Genomic DNA, 15,310 nt, shown 5'->3' on the forward strand with positions numbered 1-15,310 from the left:
TCCCCTATAAGGTGCTGGCATCTGTAGGGACTGGGAGAGCAGGAATCCCTTTAGGGTGCTGGTCTGGTCCCTATAGGGGTGTGTAGGAGCAGAGACCCCTATAAGGTGCTGGCCACATCACTATAGGGTGGCAGTAGAGGGGCTGGAGGAGCAGGGTCATCTATAGGGTGGCCATGGTCTGTGGGAAGGGCTAGAAGAGAAGGGATCCCCTATAGAAGGCTGGCCACATCCTCTATAGGGTGGCAGTAGGGTCCGTAGGAGGCTGGAAGGGCAAATAAAAGCTATAGGGTGCTGCTCAGGTCCCTAGAGGGTGGTACTCAGATCCGCAGGGGTGGAGGAGCAGGGACCCCTATAGAGTGCTGGTCACCCGCCCTATAGCGTGGCAGGGGTGGCTGGGAGAGCAGGAACCCCTATAGGGCAGGAGTAGGATCCATAGGGGGGGCTGGAGGAGCAGGCACTCCTATAGGATGGCCATAGGGGACTGCAGGAGCCAAGCGGCACCACGGTCCATAGGAGGAGGGAAGGACCCCCCATAGGGCTCCCGCGCGGGCCATCACGTCAACCCCCTGCGCGGGCCATCACGTCAACCCCCTGCGCGGGCCATCACGTCAACCCCCTGCGCGGAGCGCTGGGTGCCGGGACCTTTATTGCGGGGAGCGCGCGGGAAGCAGGCGGGAAGGGCACGGGAAGCGGGCGGGAAGCGCGGGCTAGGAGGAGGCGCTGCAGCGGGGCAGGAGGCCGCCGGCCAGCAGGCAGCGCACGTGCCAGCGCAGCGCCGCGCGCTTCTTCTCCGTGGGCACCACGTAGGCGTTGGGAGCGCGCGGGCAGCGCGCCCGGCCCGGCGCCTCGCTCGCCGCCGCTGCCTCCAGCAGCTGCTCGCGGACGCCCCAGCGCAGCTCGCGGTGCGCCCGCTCGCCCGGCACACCGAAGGCCGCCCAGTCCCGCCGGTATTCCCAGTATTTGGCCACGCGGTCGGTTTTGGGCTGCCCGCGGCCCGGCTGCTCCAGGCGCGGCGGGATGAAGGATTTGGGCTGCGCGGGAAGCGCGCGCGGCAAGCGCCGGCGCGGGTAGAGATCCGTGGACGATTCCTCCAGGAAGCTGCTGGCGCTGGCGCCTTCGGATTCCGTCTCGCCCTCGGAGACGCTGTCGCTCCAGCGGCGCCGCACGCTCCAGAGCTGGGGCTCGCTGTCGGCCGACTCATCCCAGATTTCCAGCGCGCCGTCGGGCCGGCGCCGGAGCACCTTGCGCTTCATCGGCGCCTTTCCGGCGGCGCGGGAGCCCGGATCCACGGAGGCCCGGCTGTAAGGATCGCCGCGCGGGGGCAGCTGGGCGCCGTCACCGCGGTCGGCGCAGAGGCGGCCGAGCGCCAGCGCCGCGGCGCTCGCCAGGCGCTCCTCGGCGCGCCGGCGCACCGCGGCGCGCAGCGGCTCTTCCATGGAGCGCGGTCTCCGCTTCCCTCTTTTCCCTGCAGATCCCGAGGGAGGCGCAGGCTATGGCGGAGGAGAGCGCGGACGGCGAACGGGAAGGGCTCCTGCGGCGGGTGCGGGAGCTGGAAGAGGAGGTGGCGAAGTTGCGGGAGAAGCTCACGGCGAGCAAGGAGAGCGGCGGCGGCGGCGAGGCGGAGCGGCAAGCGAGCGCGCCGCGGCGGCGGCCCTTCGACTTCGGCGCGCACGGGCGCAGGCGCGTGGCGCTCAAGGTCGCCTACCTGGGCTGGGGCTACCAGGGCTTCGCGAGCCAGGAGAACACGGGCAACACGGTGGAGGCGAAGCTCTTCGAGGCGCTCCTCAAGACGCGCTTGCTGGACGAGCGGCGCACCGCCAACTACCAGCGCTGCGGGCGCACCGACAAGGGCGTCAGCGCCTTCGGGCAGGTCGGGAGCGCGTTCCGGCCGGGAGCGGGGACGGCCGGGAAGGGGCACGCGGGTCTAACGGCCCTTCCCGCAGGTGATCTCGCTGGATCTGCGCTCGAGCCTGTCACCGGAGGAGCTGGCGCGGGGCGAGGGCGCGCGGGGCGAGCTGCGCTACGCGCACATGCTCAACCGGGTGCTGCCGCCCGACATCCGCGTGCTGGCGTGGGCGCCCGTGGAGGCGGCGTTCAGCGCGCGCTTCAGCTGCCTGCGGCGCACGTACCGCTACTTCTTCCCCGCCGCCGGCCTCGACGTGGCCCGCATGGACGCGGCGGCGCAGCGCTTCGTGGGCACCCACGACTTCCGCAACCTCTGCAAGATGGACGTGGCCAACGGCGTCGTGAGCTTCCAGAGGACGGTGCTGAGCGCGCGCGTGACGCCGGCGGAGGCGGGCGAGGACGCGCCGGGGCCCTTCCGCCTCTACCAGTTCGAGGTGAGCGGCTTGGCCTTCCTCTACCACCAAGTGCGCTGCATGATGGCCATCCTCTTCCTCGTGGGCCAGGGCATGGAGCAGCCCGAGGTCATCGACGAGCTCCTGGATGTGGAGAAGAACCCGCGGAAGCCGCAGTACAGGTGCGAACGGGCTGCGGAAAAGGAAAAAAAAAAAAAAAGGTTTAATCCCTAAAAAGGGTGATTTTGGGGGGCTCAACGCCGCTGTCGCCCCCGCAGCATGGCGGTGGAGTTCCCGCTGGTGCTGCACGAGTGCCACTTTGAGAACGTGCGGTGGCTCTACGACGACGCCGCGCACGCCTTCACCGTGGGCCACCTGCAGCGCCTCTGGGCCGCCGAGGCCGTCAAGGCGCGCGTGCTGCGCGACATGCTGCGCGGCCTCGACGCCGTCCCCGTGCCCGCAGGTGAGCGCCCGATTCGCGGGGAAAGCGGGTGGAAAACCATCCGCGGGGCGGTCCGGATAACTTATTTTTCTGGCGCCTTGCAGAGGTGGGCAAGGCCGCCGCGGTCCCCTGTGGGGAGGTGACGCCGGTGTGTCAGCAGCTCAGTGGCTTCGTGGAGGGCGTCAAAGCGCGCACGTACAAGCCCCTGTTGGCGCGGCCCAAGTGCGAGGCGCTCGAGTCCCGCATCCGGCACTTCGTGCGCCGCGGCCGCATCGAGATGCCCCCGGGCTGCGGCGAAGCCGAGGCGCCCGAGCCCAAACGCAGCCACGGCGCCGCCGCCAACGGCGAGGAGGACGAGGAGGCGGCGAAGGCCAACGGCGAGGCTGCCCAGCGAGCGCCCAAGCGGGTCTGCGTGGACACCGAGGGATGACAGCGGCTTCCTGGGGCGCGGGGGGCAGAAACAAAACCCTTCTTCTCCCCAGAAGCCGCTCCTGTTCATATTTTCTTTCTCAAATGCAGCTTTACGTTCATTTTTTAATAAATTTTAGCAAACACGGTGACTCGTGGGGAGGGAGGGAGGGCGCCTCGCTTGCCGCCTCCGGGCTGCTCGTTCCCCCGCTAACCGGCGCGGCCCCAGTGCCGGGGTGACCCTGGAGGAATGGGGACTAAGGGGGAGTTACTGGGACGGGCGACGAGGGCCCGGGGCCGCCGTGCCGCCCCCCGATACCTGTCGCGCTCCGCGTCCTCGCGCCGCGGCCGTTAACCGTCGCTAACCGTCGCCGCCGTTTAAATGCCGCCACGCCATTGGCGGCCGCGGCGCCGTCACGCCATTGGCCCCGCGCGCCGCGGTGCCGCCTCCCCGCTGCCGCGATTGGCCGCGCTGATCCCGCTGTCCCGCCCCCGCCTTGACGCCCGCAAGGGGACGGGCGGAGGGAAGATGGCGGCGGGCGGTGGGTGGCGGTCGCTGTGGCGGCCCCTCGCCGCCCTGGCGCCGGCGGCCCGCGGCGTGTCCAGCGGGCAGCGGGCGGCGCCGCTGCGGGCCGAGGACCTTGCGGAGCGGCTGCGGGCGCGGAAGCGCGAGCGGGAGCGGCGCGAGGTGAGCGCGGCGGCGGCGGCGCCGCTGAGGCGCGGGACTGCAGCTCCCGGCGTGCCCCTCCCCTCGCGCGTGCGCGCGCGCCTACAGCGCCCGGCGTCCTCTGCGGCTCCGCAGGCTTGGCGGGGGGCGCGGACTACACCTCCCAGCGTGCTCTGCGGCAACGCGGGCGGGGCGCAGGCGCGGACTACAGCTCCCGGCGTGCCCCGCGGCGCCGTGGGGGTGTTGCCGGGCGCGGACTACATCTCCCAGCGGCCCCCGCGGCCCCTCCCCAGGGGCTGCTCTGCACTTCCCTCTGCCTCCTGCTGGGGGCAGAGCCCCAAAAAGCCAAGAAATCGCCCCAAATCCCACCGTTTTCCCTTACCTATCTGCTTAGTGCTGGAAAACCTCTAAAAACCCGCTGTGGTTTCCCCTTCCCGCCCCGCAGGCGCCCGCGGACCCGCGTCGGCGGCGGGCGCGCGCGCTGGCGGCGCAGGCGGCGTGGGCGCCGCGGCTGCACCCCAACGTGGTGGCCAAGGTGCTGCGCGAGCGCCTCGTGCACCACGACGGCGACGTGGTGGTGGTCGACAAGCCCTACGGCCTCCCCGTGCACGGTGAGTTTTGCGGGGGGAGACGGGTCGCGATGCGGATGAAGGAGCGGACGAGCGAGCGCCGGCGGCTCCCGCAGGCGGCCCCGGCGTGCGGAGCAGCGTGGCGGACGCGCTGCCGGCGCTGGGCGCCCTCCTGGGCGGCGCCGGGCCGCTCTGCCTGTGCCACCGGCTGGACAAGGACACCACGGGCGCCATGGTGCTGGCGCGCGGCGCCGAGGCGGCCGCGCGAGTGCGGCTGCTCTTCCAGACGCGCCGCGTGGAGAAGGTTTACTGGTAAGCAAAGCTTTACCGGTTACCACCGTTTTTTGGGGGGAAAAACGGCATAAGGGGGAGCAGCGGCTCCTCCTCGGGTTTCTCCCCGCTCCAGGGCGATCGCTGTGGGGCAGCCGGAGGCGCCGGAGGGGGTGGTCGACATCCCCGTGGTGGAGAAGGAGGTGAAGGGCGGCCAAGCGCACTTCAAGGTGAGCGCCGGCGCGGCGCCGCGGGGCCGGCGGTGGCGGCCGCCTCTCACCGCCGCGTCCCGCCGCAGATGACGCTGGCCCCCGACTACCGCCTGGACCGCGAGGCCGGCAGGGAGGTGAAGATCCGGCGGCCCCGCGGCGCCGAGAGCGCCGTGACGCGCTACCGCGTGCTGGCCGCCGCCTCCGGCTGCTCCCTGCTGGAGCTGCAGCCCGTCACGGGTAAACGCGGCGGCGTCGCGGCGCGTCCCGCGTCCCCGGGGCTCCGGCGACGCCGCTCCTCTTCCTCAGGGGTGAAGCACCAGCTCCGCGTGCACTTGGCTTTCGGCTTGGGCTGCCCCATCCTCGGCGACCACAAGTACTCGCATTGGCGCAAGCTGGCGCCGCAGGTGAGCGCGCGGTGACACGGGGGGCTCCCGGCGCCCGGCGCGCTCCGCTCACGCGCTGCCTCCGCGCAGAAGCTTCCCGAAGTGGCCCTGAAGCGGCTGAAGCTGGAGCAGGCCAAAGCGCGCCACGTCCCGCTGCACCTGCACGCGCGGCGCCTGGCGCTGCCGCTGCGCGCCGGCGCGGAGCCGCTGGCGCTGCGCTGCCGCCCGCCCGCCTTCTTCCTCAACACCCTGCGGAGGCTGCGGCTGGAGCCGCCGGAGCCCGGAGCCTGAGCGGGACGGAGCTCCTCGCCGCGAATCCTATGGATTCTTGGGGGCCGCCCCGCGCGCTCCTGCTCCGCTTTCGGAAGGAAAGCACGCGCGCCGTGAAATAAAAGATGGGCTTTGCCTCCCGGCTCCGCTCGTTCCTGCGTTCCCACAAGCAGGAGCTCGCCACCTTCCTCCCAAATATACTCCCGAATATCCCAAATCGGGCAGCTCCCAAAATAACCTCCCGCTTATGAGAGAGCCGAGTAAAACCACAAGGAGCTGGGCCGGAATGTCCCCGCTGCCGGCGGCCTCCGCGTTTCGTTTGCTATTCCGGGCCCCCCTGTTTGCGCGGGCCCCCCTGTAATTAGCGGCGCATTTAACGGGCGCGCGGGGCCGCGGGCTCGCTCAGAGCCGTGGCCATGTCGCTGTCGCGCGCCGTCGCCGACTACGTCCTCACGGACGCGCTGCTGCCGGAGGCCGGAGGCCGGAGCGCCGAGGGGCTGCGGCTGGAGCTGCCCAGCGACCGGCTGCTCCGCGTGGCCGCCGTGGGGCTGCCCCTGCTGCTCGTCTCGCTGACGCTCGCCCGCGAGTTCGCCGCCGGTGAGCGATGTTAATTAACCCCTTGGGCGGTAATTAGCGGGGAGGGGGACGGTTATCCCGGCGCTGCCGCTGGTTCCCGCCGGGAGCGCGAGGAAAGGGAACGGACGCAGACGGAGCCGGCTCCTCCAGGCGCCCCCATCAGCTGCTTCACGCCGGGCAACTTCACGGCGCAGCAGTCGGCCTTCGCCGACGCCGCGTGCTGGGACTCGCTCGTCCACCACGGCCTCGACGGCCGCGGCCTCCCCGTCACCGAGTCCCTCTGGGCCCTCAAGGTAGCGGCGGGGAGACGGCGGCGCGCGGGGATGGTGACACGCGGGGCCGGCCGCCGCGGCGCCCCGCTCGACGCCGCCGCGCCGTCCCCAGCTCTTCCCGTACTCGCTGCTGGCCGTGGCCGTGCTCCTGTACCTGCCGCACGCGCTGTGGCGCTCGGCGGCGGGGCCGCCGCTGCGCTGCGACCTCCTCTTCGTGCTGGCCGAGCTGGACAAGGCGTACAACCGCGCCGTGCGCCTGGTGCAGCACGTGCGCGCCGCGCACGACGCCGAGCCCCGCGCCTTCTGGGAGGAGTGCGAGAGGTGAGGCCGGCGGCGCCCGCGCGGGCGCCACGGCCTCGCCGCCGCCACGGCCTCGCCGCGTCCCCGTTCCCGCAGGGCGCGCGAGGAGCGTTACTTCGAGCCCCCCTTGCTGGAGCGTTACCTGGCGCGCAAGCAGCGCGCGCGCTCCTTGGCCGGCCTCTACGCGCTGCGCAACGTCCTGCTGCTGCTGCTGCTGCTGGCGGCCTCCGGCCTCTACCTCCTCTTCGCCCGCGTCGCCCTCCCGGCGCGTGACGAGTTCGCCTGCGCCGCGGCGGCGCCGGCGCCGCTGCGCTGCCGCCTCTCCTCGGCGTGGGCCTCCCGCCTCGCGGCGCTGGCGGCGGCGGGCGGCTTCGCGCTGCTGGCGCCGGCGGCGGCGCGCAACGCGCTGCGGCTCTGCCGCTGGGACCGCGCGCTGCTGGCCTCGCTGCGGCTGCTGCCGGCGCTGGCGGGGCTGGCGCCGCCGCGCGCCGCCTGCGCCTTCAACGACCTCAACGCGCTGCTGCTCTTCCTGCGGCCCAACCTGGCGCGCCTGCCCGCCTACGGGCGCCTGCGCGCCGCACGCGCCCTGCGCCGCGACCGGGCCGACGACGACGCCGACGACGCCGCCGGGGGCCGCCGCATCCGCTCGCTCGTCGACTTCGTGGCGCTGCTCGCTGGACTCGAGCCGCCCCCGCCGCACGAGGCCGCGGGTAGGTCCCTTGGTGACGCTTTGGGGAGGCCCCCAGCCCGCAAGGTGCCATTTTGGGGAGGCTGCTGGCCCCCGTTGGTGCCATTTTGGGGAGGCCAACACCACCAGGCCGCCATTTTGGGGAGGCCGCCAGCCCTTGAGATGCCATTTTGGGGAGGCTGAGGCCACCAGGCCGCCATTTTGGGAAGGCCAACACCACCAGGCCGCCATTTTGGGGAGGCTGCTAGCCCTTGAGGTGCCATTTTGGGGAGCCTGAGACCACCACGCCACCATTTTTGGGAGGCCGCCAGCACTCAAGGTGCCATTCTGGGGAGGCTGCTGGCCCCCGTTGGTGCCATTTTGGGGAGGCTCAGGCCACCAGGCCACCATTTTTGGGAGGCCGCCAGCCCACAAGGTGCCATTTTGGGGAGGCTGCTGGCCCCCCTTGGTGCCATTCTGGGGAAGCCGAGACCACCAGGCCGCCATTTTGGGGCAGCCAACACCACCAGGCTGCCATTTTGGGGAAGCCAACACCACCAGGCCGCCATTTTGGGGAGGCCGCCAGCCCTTGAGATGCCATTTTGGGGAGGCTGAGGCCACCAGGCCGCCATTTTGGGAAGGCCAACACCACCAGGCCGCCATTTTGGGGAGGCTGCTAGCCCTTGAGGTGCCATTTTGGGGAGCCTGAGACCACCAGGCCACCATTTTTGGGAGGCCCCCAGCACTCAAGGTGCCATTTTGGGGAGGCTGCTGGCCCCCGTTGGTGCCATTTTGGGGAGGCTGAGACCACCAGGCCACCATTTTGGGGAGGCCAACACCACCACGGGGCCATTTTGGGGAGACTGATGGCCCCCTCTGGCGCCATTCTGGGGAGGCTGAGACCACCAGGCCGCCATTTTGGGGCAGCCAACACCATCACGGGGCCATTTCGGGGAGGCCGAGACCACCGGGCAACCATTTTGGGGAGGCCAGTGGTCCCTTGGGGACATTTTGGCAAGGCCGCTGCCACCGAGGAGCCACTTTGGGGAGGTCCCTCACTCCCAGGGCACAAATGTGGGGAGGCTGACAGCCCCTTAGTGCCATTTTGGGGAGGCCAATACCACCCAGGCGCCATTCTGGGGAGGCCGACGGCCCCGGGTTGCCATTTGGGGCAAACTGCCACCCGTTGGCGCCATTTTGGGGAGACTGCCACCATGATGGAGCCATTGTGGGGGGGGCACTGGTCCCTTGGCGCCATTTTGGGGAGGTCACTGGTCCCTGGGCCGCCATTTTGGGGCCGCCACCAACCCTGGCGCCATTTCTGGAGGCCATTTTAAGAAGGCCGCCTCAGCCCCCGGATGCCTGGGCACCTTTCCCAGCCCTGATTCCGCCTCCCCTTTTTTATTTTTTTTAATTTTTATGTATTTTAAAGACATGTCTCAAGCTGTTTTTAGCATCTGCGTTGTCACGGCAACGCCAGCTTTACTCTTTTCCCCGTTTTTTTCCCCCCTAGAACCAAAAACCAAAGAGGAAATCGAGAAAAACGGCGCCAGGGACTCCCTGGGATCAGCCTGAGCCCACCCAGCTCAGCCTCTCGCTCCTCCTTGACCCCAATAAATGCTGATTTTGGTACAATTTGGGTGGCCACACCATGTTTCATTGAGCTCTTCCCTTTTTTATATATAGCGTTAAGTTGTTTGGGCCCTGCTGCGGAGAAATGGGGTCAAAAATGACCTTTTGGGCAGAAATGGGGTTGGTTTGGGGGGAGCAGAAACTAGGGCAAAAACAATTATAACTTAGGGCAGAAACAGGATCAAAAAATGACCTTTTGGGGCAGAAAAAGGGTCACAATCATTATCCTTTTGGAAGGAAATTGGATTGGAAAAAAATCACCTTTTAGCACAGAAACTCGGTTGAAAAGTCATGCTTTGGGGGCAGAAACTAGGTCTGGGCAGAAAATGGGTCTGAAAAATCACCTTTTTAGGGGCAGAAAGTGGGCCAGAAAAAAAATCACCTTTTGGGGGTATAAAGTGGGTCTGAAAAATCAGCTTTTTGGGCAGAAAGTGGGTCAGAAAAATCACCTTTTCGGGCAGAAAGTGGGTCAGAAAAATCACCTTTTGGGGGCAGAAAGTGGGTCTGTAAAATCACCTTTCAGGGCACAAAGTGGGTCTGAAAATCACATTTTTTGGGAGAAACTGGGTCTGAAAAATCACCTTTCTGCACAGAAACTGGGTCTGAAAAATCACCTTTCTGTGCAGAAAGTGGGTTGAAAAGAAACACCACGTGGGTCAGAAACCGGGTCAAAAAACTGACTTTTTGTACAGAAACTGGGTCAAAAATGGCATTCGGGGGCAAAAAGGGGCCTCCGGAGCATTTTTCCCTGGCAGCAGAGCAGGGGTTAAAAGCCGGGCGCAATCCGGGAACGCGGTTTGCGGAGTAGCTTGGCGCGGGCGATGCCGCCGCCGCCGGCTAATTTTAGAGGTGCCGATCGGAGGCGCCGGGCTCGGCACCCGCTTTCCCGGCGCAGCTGCCGCCGCGTCCCGCGATTTCACGGCTCCGCTCCGGGGAGCGCGGCTGTGGGACCCGCTGCCAACCCGGCTGCTTTTATTATACCTATGTATAATATGTCTTTTATTTTATATTTTTTACATATATTAAATGTAATTATATAATATATATATAAATAATATATAACTATATACTATATATAATTATATATTTAAATATAATATATAAAATATATTATGTATATATTACATATATATGTGTATATATATTATATATATATAAATATATAAATATATACTATATATATAAATATATACTATATATATTAATATATACTATATATATTAATATATAATATATATAAAAATAAAATGTATAATATATATGTATATATATTATATGCATAATACATATACTATTATACTAGTTACATATACAAGTTACATAATACATATACTATTATACTACTTATAATAAAATACTAGTATATTATTATATACAAAATACATATTTTAATGTATATATATATTTAATTTTACATTTTTATTATATATATATAGTTTATATATATTATATATATATGGATGGATATGTTACATATATGTATATACTTATATATACATTTTTTTAAAGCCCGACTCAGTCTTGACTAATGCCCTTGGCTCATGCAAGGGTCAGGGACACCCGGCTCCGCAATGTGGCCCTTGGGCTGTAAAAAAAAATAGAGAAAAATGTTTTTTAAAGGTTAAATATTAGCAAAAATAAAAGGGGGGGGGAATCCTGCCCCCCCGCCCTTCCCGGGGCCGCAGCAATGGGGCGCCACGTGGAGGGGCGTGGCCTTGATCGGGGGCGTGGCCTGACAGTGGGGGCGTGGCCTCATGTGATACCGGGGGCGTGGTCTGGGCCTGGGGGCGTGGCCAGGGCCAGGCCTCAGCGCGCCCCCGCCCGCCCCCCCCCCCGCCGTTGCCAGGTAATGCGGGAGGGGGTGCCGGTTGCCAGGCAACGGGGCGGGCGCGGCGGTGAGCGCGGCCCGGGATACAGAGCGGGGCCCGGGACAGCGGGAGCGGGACAGCGGGACCGGGAGCGGGACAGCGGGAGCGGGAAGGGCGGGAAGCGGCCGGCTCCAGCTCCGGGGTCTCCCCTCTTTCCCCCCCCGCCGCTGCAGGAGAAGCGGCCGCGCAGGCGCCGTGCGCAGGCGGGCGGGCGCCCCCTGGCGGCGGCGCGCGGCGCGGCCCCCCCCCCGCCCGTCTCCCGGCTCCGCGGGTTCGAGCCCCGGCGCCGCCGCTCGGTGCCCGCAGGTCCCCTCCATGGCCATCCCCTTCTCCAACACCCGCCTGCGGGTCCCCGCCGGCTTCCGAGACCTGCTGGAGGGGCTGGCGCGGGAGGTGCTGCGGGCGCAGCCCCGCGACGTCGTCGCCTTCGCCGCCGAGCACTTCCAGGCGCTGCTGGACGAGCGCGAGCGTGAGTGGCCCCCGCCGCGGGGACGAGGGGGGACACGGTGCCCTTCTCCCGTGGTATCAGGCCCCATTCCCAAGGGACACCAGGTCCCCCCATGGTGCCCATCTCCAATGGCCTCAGGCCCCATTCCCAAGGGACACCAGGTCCCCCCATGGTGCCCATCTCCAATGGCCTCGGGCCCCATTCCCAAGGGACACCAGGTCCCCCCATGGTGCCCATCTCCAATGGCCTCAGGCCCCATTCCCAAGGGACACCAGGTCCCCCCATGGTGCCCATCTCCAATGGCCTCGGGCCCCATTCCCAAGGGACACCAGGTCCCCCCATGGTGCCCATCTCCCGTGTCCTCAGGCCCCATTCCCAAGGGACACCAGGTTCCCCCATGGTGCCCATCTCCCGTGGCCTCGGGCCCCATTCCCAAGGGACACCAGGTCCCCCCATGGTGCCCATCTCCCGTGGCCTCAGGCCCCATTCCCAAGGGACACCAGATCCCCCCATGGTGCCCATCTCTTGTGGCCTCGGGCCCCATTCCCAAGGGACACCAGGTCCCCCCATGGTGCCCATCTCCCGTGGCCTCAGGCCCCATTCCCAAGGGACACCAGATCCCCCCATGGTGCCCATCTCTTGTGGCCTCAGGCCCCATTCCCAGGGGACACCAGGTCCCCCCATGGTGCCCATCTCCCGTGGCCTCGGGCCCATTCCCAAGGGACACCAGGTCCCCCCATGGTGCCCATCTCCCGTGGCCTCAGGCCCCATTCCCAAGGGACACCAGATCCCCCCATGGTGCCCATCTCCCGTGGCCTCAGGCCCCATTCCCAAGGGACACCAGGTCCCCCCATGGTGCCCATCTCCCGTGGCCTCAGGCCCCATTCCCAAGGGACACCAGATCCCCCCATGGTGCCCATCTCCAATGGCCTCGGGCCCCATTCCCAAGGGACACCAGGTCCCCCCATGGTACCCATCTCCAATGGCCTCAGGCCCCATTCCCAAGGGACACCAGGTCCCCCCATGGTGCCCATCTCCCGTGGCCTCAGGCCCCATTCCAAGGGACACCAGGTCCCCTCATGGTTCCCATCTCCAATGGCCTCCGGCCTCATTCCCAAGGGACACCAGGTCCCCCCATGGTGCCCATCTCCAATGACCTCAGGCCCCATTCCCAAGGGACACCAGATCCCCCCATGGTGCCCATCTCCCGTGGTATCAGGCCCCATTCCCAAGGGACACCAGATCCCCCCATAGTGCCCATCTCCCGTGGCCTCGGGCCCCATTCCCAAGGGGACACCAGGTCCCCCCATGGTGCCCATCTCCAATGACCTCAGGCCCCATTCCCAAGGGACACCAGGTCCCCCCCATGGTGCCCATCTCCAATGGCCTCAGGCCCCATTCCCAAGGGACACCAGGTCCCCCCATGGTGCCCATCTCCAATGGCCTCGGGCCCCATTCCCAAGGGACACCAGGTCCCCCCATGGTGCCCATCTCCCGTGTCCTCAGGCCCCATTCCCAAGGGACACCAGGTTCCCCCATGGTGCCCATCTCCCGTGGCCTCGGGCCCCATTCCCAAGGGACACCAGGTCCCCCCATGGTGCCCATCTCCCGTGGCCTCAGGCCCCATTCCCAAGGGACACCAGATCCCCCCATGGTGCCCATCTCTTGTGGCCTCGGGCCCCATTCCCAAGGGACACCAGGTCCCCCCATGGTGCCCATCTCCCGTGGCCTCAGGCCCCATTCCCAAGGGACACCAGATCCCCCCATGGTGCCCATCTCTTGTGGCCTCAGGCCCCATTCCCAGGGGACACCAGGTCCCCCCATGGTGCCCATCTCCCGTGGCCTCGGGCCCCATTCCCAAGGGACACCAGGTCCCCCCATGGTGCCCATCTCCCGTGGCCTCAGGCCCCATTCCCAAGGGACACCAGATCCCCCCATGGTGCCCATCTCCCGTGGCCTCAGGCCCCATTCCCAAGGGACACCAGGTCCCCCCATGGTGCCCATCTCCCGTGGCCTCGGGCCCCATTCCCAAGGGACACCAGGTCCCCCCATGGTGCCCATCTCCCGTGGCCTCGGGCCTGCTCCCATCGCGGCTCTCCGGCAGGGAGCGGGGCCGATCCGGCGGCGCGGGGCTCCCGCTTGGAGGACCTCTACTACAACGAGCCCCAGGTAGGCGCCTCCGGAGCCTCCGGAGCGGGAAGCGTCGGGAAAATGACCCCCCCCACCCCACCCTTGATCCGTGTTTCCCGCTAGGAGCCTCCGGACAAGGATAAGGAAGAGGAGGACGAGGAAGAGGTGACGCTCCGGCACCGCGCGGCCGTCACCATCCAGGCCGCCTTCCGGGGCTTCCGCGTCCGCCGGGAAGTCAAGCGGCTCCGGGAGGCCGTATCCCAGGAGAGCTGGGCATGATGCCCCCAAATAACCCATTTTCCCCCAAAAAAAACATGCAGCTTTCCATTTTTCCCACCTCTGGGAGAAAACCTGGGAAAAAAGAAAAAAAAAATCCATTTTTCCATGTTTTTTTCCCATCCAGACTCCCCCCAATCCCAAAACCCCTCCCAAAAAAGCCCCTTTAAATGAGCACGTCCCCAGGGACCCCCCCAAATTAGGGCACCGAAATGAAGCGCTTCGTTAATGAGAACTTAATAAATTAGTGCCGCTAATTAGAGGAAGGGGGGCAATTCCCGAAAGGCCTCCAGGACTATTTGCAGTCTTCCCGATGGATTCCCGGCTCCGGCTCGGTTTTCTGGAGCCCTTGAAGTGCTGGGAGGATATTTAATGCCATATATATATATATATATATATATATATATATATACATATACATATATATATATTCCCCCCTCATTTTTTTTGCCCCCCGCCAAGCTCCGTTGTCACTATTTCTCCCCTGCCTTTTTCCCGGTATCCATAGGGAAAACAAAAACCAGGTTATTTTTCCAGTGCCGCCTCCATTGCTTTTTATTTAGGGTTGCAAAAAAGAGGAGTTTTAGCACCGCAAAAAGAGGGGGAAAAAGCCATTTTTTTCCGGGCGTTTTTAACCCCCTGGAAAGCGGGAGCTGGCGGACTCGGATCCTGGAAATAGGAGGGGGGGAGAAGGGACCCCGTATTCCGACGGATGCGGAGCCGCTCCGGAGGATGAGGTTGGCATTTGGCGCGCAGCCTCCCTCCTCCGCAGCCTCCATCCGCTTCGGATGCGGCCTCCCTCCGCCGGCGTGCCAAGAAAATCCCCCTCCGGAGAAGGAGGAGGGGGGAAAAATGGGAAAAGGCCCCTTTTCCCAACCCCTTAGTGCTCCGGGGTGGCTCTTAGCACTAAAAATGGGAATGGCGAGCGGTTTGCCGGGGGAAAATGTTGTTTTTCCAAGCGGATTTTTTGGAGCGCGGAGTGGAGCCGGGAGCTATTTTTTTCCGGCCTCGGAGCGGGTGGGATGAGGTGGCATTTGGGAGGCGGCTCTGCCGGAGAGCGGCTGCGATCGGCTCCGCTTCCCGCAGGAAATAAAAAATATCCCCAAACTCGGGGTTCGGAGAAAGCGCTGGCCGCCTCCGGAGCGGCGCGGAGGCGGGATGGGATTTGGGATGGGGATGGGGATGGGGATGGGATGGGGATGGAGATAGGGATGAGATGGGGATGGAGATGGGATAGGGATAGGGATGGAGATGGGGATGGGGATGGAGGTGGGATAGGGATAGGGATGGAGATGGGGATGGGGATGGAGGTGGGATAGGGATGGAGATAAGGATGAGATGGGGATGAAGATGGGATAGGGATGGAGATGGGGATGGGGATGGAGGTGGGATAGGGATGGAGATAGGGATGAGATGGGGATGAAGATGGGATAGGGATAGGGATGGAGATGGGGATGGGGATGGAGGTGGGATAGGGATGGAGATAGGGATGAGATGGGGATGGAGATGGGATAGGGATAGGGATGGAGATGGGGATGGGGATGGAGGTGGGATAGGGATGGAGATAGGGATGAGATGGGGATGGAGATGGGATAGGGATAGGGATGGAGATGGGGATGGAAT

At 64.7% G+C, this 15,310-nt stretch overlaps 4 protein-coding genes across 4 annotated transcripts; 3 read left to right on the forward strand and 1 right to left on the reverse strand.

Moving 5' to 3' along the window:
• Nucleotides 1–707: 707 nt before the first annotated feature.
• Nucleotides 708–1,436, reverse strand: HYLS1 (HYLS1 centriolar and ciliogenesis associated). Its single transcript, XM_088522049.1, has one exon. It carries the CDS (start codon nucleotides 1,434–1,436, stop codon nucleotides 708–710), a length of 729 nt encoding a protein of 242 aa, XP_088378175.1.
• A 56-nt stretch (nucleotides 1,437–1,492) lies between these two features.
• PUS3 (pseudouridine synthase 3) lies at nucleotides 1,493–3,169 on the forward strand. Its single transcript, XM_088522051.1, has 4 exons — nucleotides 1,493–1,870; nucleotides 1,944–2,479; nucleotides 2,576–2,760; nucleotides 2,844–3,169. Exons 1-4 carry the CDS (start codon nucleotides 1,493–1,495, stop codon nucleotides 3,167–3,169), a joined length of 1,425 nt encoding a protein of 474 aa, XP_088378177.1.
• Nucleotides 3,170–3,670: 501 nt separating this feature from the next.
• On the forward strand, nucleotides 3,671–5,539 carry RPUSD4 (RNA pseudouridine synthase D4). Its single transcript, XM_088522052.1, has 7 exons — nucleotides 3,671–3,835; nucleotides 4,260–4,425; nucleotides 4,500–4,695; nucleotides 4,790–4,883; nucleotides 4,952–5,102; nucleotides 5,172–5,269; nucleotides 5,339–5,539. The coding sequence occupies exons 1-7, from the start codon at nucleotides 3,677–3,679 to the stop codon at nucleotides 5,537–5,539; spliced, it is 1,065 nt and encodes a 354-aa protein (XP_088378178.1). The 5' UTR covers nucleotides 3,671–3,676.
• A 395-nt stretch (nucleotides 5,540–5,934) lies between these two features.
• PANX3 (pannexin 3) lies at nucleotides 5,935–8,908 on the forward strand. Its single transcript, XM_088522053.1, has 5 exons — nucleotides 5,935–6,115; nucleotides 6,245–6,387; nucleotides 6,479–6,687; nucleotides 6,763–7,376; nucleotides 8,847–8,908. Exons 1-5 carry the CDS (start codon nucleotides 5,935–5,937, stop codon nucleotides 8,906–8,908), a joined length of 1,209 nt encoding a protein of 402 aa, XP_088378179.1.
• The last annotated feature ends 6,402 nt before the right edge of the window (nucleotides 8,909–15,310 follow it).

The sequence above is a fragment of the Tinamus guttatus genome, unplaced genomic scaffold (assembly GCF_059628265.1).
Source record: "Tinamus guttatus ecotype Peru unplaced genomic scaffold, ASM5962826v1 Tinamus_guttatus_pri_ptg000143l, whole genome shotgun sequence".
NCBI classification, from domain to species: domain Eukaryota; kingdom Metazoa; phylum Chordata; class Aves; order Tinamiformes; family Tinamidae; genus Tinamus; species Tinamus guttatus.

Excerpts from the sequence above, each read along its gene's own strand:
- HYLS1 (XM_088522049.1), bottom strand. The coding sequence starts at position 1,436 with ATGGAAGAGCCGCTGCGCGCCGCGGTGCGCCGGCGCGCCGAGGAGCGC.
- PUS3 (XM_088522051.1), top strand. The coding sequence starts at position 1,493 with ATGGCGGAGGAGAGCGCGGACGGCGAACGGGAAGGGCTCCTGCGGCGG. Across the intron at positions 1,871-1,943 it reads GCGTCAGCGCCTTCGGGCAG|GTGATCTCGCTGGATCTGCG; the intron begins GTCGGGAGCGCG and ends CCCTTCCCGCAG. Across the intron at positions 2,480-2,575 it reads CCGCGGAAGCCGCAGTACAG|CATGGCGGTGGAGTTCCCGC; the intron begins GTGCGAACGGGC and ends TCGCCCCCGCAG.
- RPUSD4 (XM_088522052.1), top strand. The coding sequence starts at position 3,677 with ATGGCGGCGGGCGGTGGGTGGCGGTCGCTGTGGCGGCCCCTCGCCGCC. Across the intron at positions 3,836-4,259 it reads GCGAGCGGGAGCGGCGCGAG|GCGCCCGCGGACCCGCGTCG; the intron begins GTGAGCGCGGCG and ends CCCGCCCCGCAG. Across the intron at positions 5,270-5,338 it reads GGCGCAAGCTGGCGCCGCAG|AAGCTTCCCGAAGTGGCCCT; the intron begins GTGAGCGCGCGG and ends GCCTCCGCGCAG.
- PANX3 (XM_088522053.1), top strand. The coding sequence starts at position 5,935 with ATGTCGCTGTCGCGCGCCGTCGCCGACTACGTCCTCACGGACGCGCTG. Across the intron at positions 6,116-6,244 it reads CGCCCGCGAGTTCGCCGCCG|GCGCCCCCATCAGCTGCTTC; the intron begins GTGAGCGATGTT and ends CGGCTCCTCCAG. Across the intron at positions 6,688-6,762 it reads TTCTGGGAGGAGTGCGAGAG|GGCGCGCGAGGAGCGTTACT; the intron begins GTGAGGCCGGCG and ends CCGTTCCCGCAG.